At 34.2% G+C, this 2284-nt stretch overlaps 1 protein-coding gene across 1 annotated transcript in view; it reads left to right on the forward strand.

Annotated features, from left to right (window-relative positions):
* The window catches only part of LOC118766704, a 28408-nt gene extending 27535 nt beyond the window's left edge, over positions 1 to 873 (forward strand). Inside the window, exon 6 of the mRNA XM_036510354.1 lies at positions 550 to 873. Coding sequence (XP_036366247.1) covers positions 550 to 743 — 194 coding nt within the window. The 3' untranslated portion in view covers positions 744 to 873. The remainder of the gene's footprint in view (positions 1 to 549) is intronic.
* The last annotated feature ends 1411 nt before the right edge of the window (positions 874 to 2284 follow it).

Below are 2284 nucleotides of genomic sequence, written 5' to 3' on the forward strand. Positions count from 1 at the left end.
CGGTGTCACTCAGCACACTGTCTCATAACTATCGTTGGTAGCTCTCACTGCGCACTTAACCGTGTGCTGCCATCTGTGAGCGCGTTATAGAACTAGTCCGGGGATTGTTTGATACCACTTTGTACATTTAAAATCTGGAAGATGAATTATTATTAATCGCCGTTTTCATTAAAAAACACAACACGCTTCGTTACTAACTTGCACAGAAATACCTCAATAAATCTCGCTGGTAATACGAGAACCACTCTACCTCCGAGATAACCAGCTACATACCCCTTCTCATTCTTCCGTCATACATGCTATTTCACCAGCCAGATCCCGCATCAATTATTATCCCAAATCCCTCCTTTCTAGATTATGCAACACCCAAGAACTCACTCCATACTTACACTAACCTAAAGATGTCCAAACGGAATATTAGTAACATCAATCTATCGAATCAATAGACCATATCTATTCGTTTCCCTTGTACTTTGTCTGACTAGAGCAATAATTTAATTTATGCTTTTATATTTATTGTGTTTCCTCTTTCCATTTTTTCTATTGCAGAAAAAGAAATTAATGGCCAGACAGCTTATTCAACTTTTTCCTTCAAACCAAATCCATATCACAACCTTGTAACCGAGGCTCAAATGGATGCCCGATCGGTCTTGGATTGTTCACATTTATGTACGGTATCTTCTACATGTACCGCCTTTTCATATACTAACACTAAGTGCCAACTAAAGAAACTTGACCTTTAATGGAATTCACCCCAAAATTATTTACTTCTCAATGAAATGTGAGCAAGACTTCAACGGATCACATTTGCTAATAATAATTATATCAGATAAAATGTGTGTTTCTTTATCAATAAAATCAACTTAATTATGATAATTCTTTTGTTAATTTATTTTTATTTCTAATGTTTTTCGTCTTAAATTAGTCTTCTCTTAAAAATCCATTCACACATTTGAAGATTTATAAGATTTTTAAATTTACCCTTGTACCAATGAAACACTTGGTTATTATTTTATCGACCTTTGAAGAATGAAACATTAAGTTAACCTGGACATTATTTAATCTCAAAACGTAACGGGTCTAAACTAAATACTACAAACAGTTAAACCGAATCTTCAACACATTTTATCCATCATCTAAATAATATAGCAAATAAAAGACTTGCGCTTGGCTGATTTCTTTTGAGAAATGATAGGATTTGCAATTCAAACGAAACAAAAAATTGCATTAAAGGTGTGTGAGAGTGGCGCCAGACGTGGCATGCAGACCATCATATAACTTGATTGATATTTGCATTGCGTTTTTATTCTACTCATCTGTTCTTCAAATTCAATGTGCACATACGCATCTTTTTTCCGGCTCCGACTCAAAACTGTTTATAGATCATAACCATCTCACCAACTACATTCGTGAGGAGCACTTCACCCTCCGATGGTGTGAAATAAAAGCTGATGAAGGTAATACCGAAAACTTTTCTGAGGAATATGGTAAACAATTTATAGGAATCAATGTCTGTTCATTCGAACGTAGGGAAGCACCAAAAATTCTAGACACCATGATTGTTAATTTGAGTTTAGCTCTGGTCTCTCATAAACTATTTAAGCTGACTGATCTAAACTATCTTTATCAAGGATTACAAAACCAAATTGAAGTTTTGCGTTTCAGCACCTTCTTTGCAACGTCGGTACAGATTAAACGAAAATCCGAAATCAGTAACAGGAAAAGCGTAATTCACTAGAGGTTCGTTTACAAATACAACAGCTCCGTGAGATCTTTTTGATTACTGGAGGGTTATACATAGCAGTGAAAAAAAATTGCAATACTGCAATTTAGTTTTCATTGGTTAAGTTTCAGATTTTTTTTTTCTTTTTTCATAGTTTAGTGAAGAGGGGAGATGGCGGTGGATATGGATAAGTCTTTATGGATTGGTGAGATCGATATGGTTAATCATTAGTTTGAAGATTTGTGTGTTGATATCTGTTGGGAAAATGGGATCAAGGATTGAATTTCAGTGGCGACCCAATCCAGGCGGATTTAGTTTTAAAAAAGCTCTAAGCACAGGCAAATATTTTATATAAATAATAATTTGAGTTTTGATTTAATAAATCAAATTTAAAGTCAACTTCTGAATGTGATTGAAAAGCCAAATAAATAAAAAGTTAGCTATGAAAATACAAACTACACAAAAGTGATTCTCTTTTCTGTGTTTTGTCGGAAAACGAAAGAGGACGTCTTCAAAATTCAGGTTTTCATCGCATCATATATTCATAATAATTGGGCATAA

This window comes from Octopus sinensis, linkage group LG17, assembly GCF_006345805.1.
Source record: "Octopus sinensis linkage group LG17, ASM634580v1, whole genome shotgun sequence".
Classification (NCBI taxonomy): domain Eukaryota; kingdom Metazoa; phylum Mollusca; class Cephalopoda; order Octopoda; family Octopodidae; genus Octopus; species Octopus sinensis.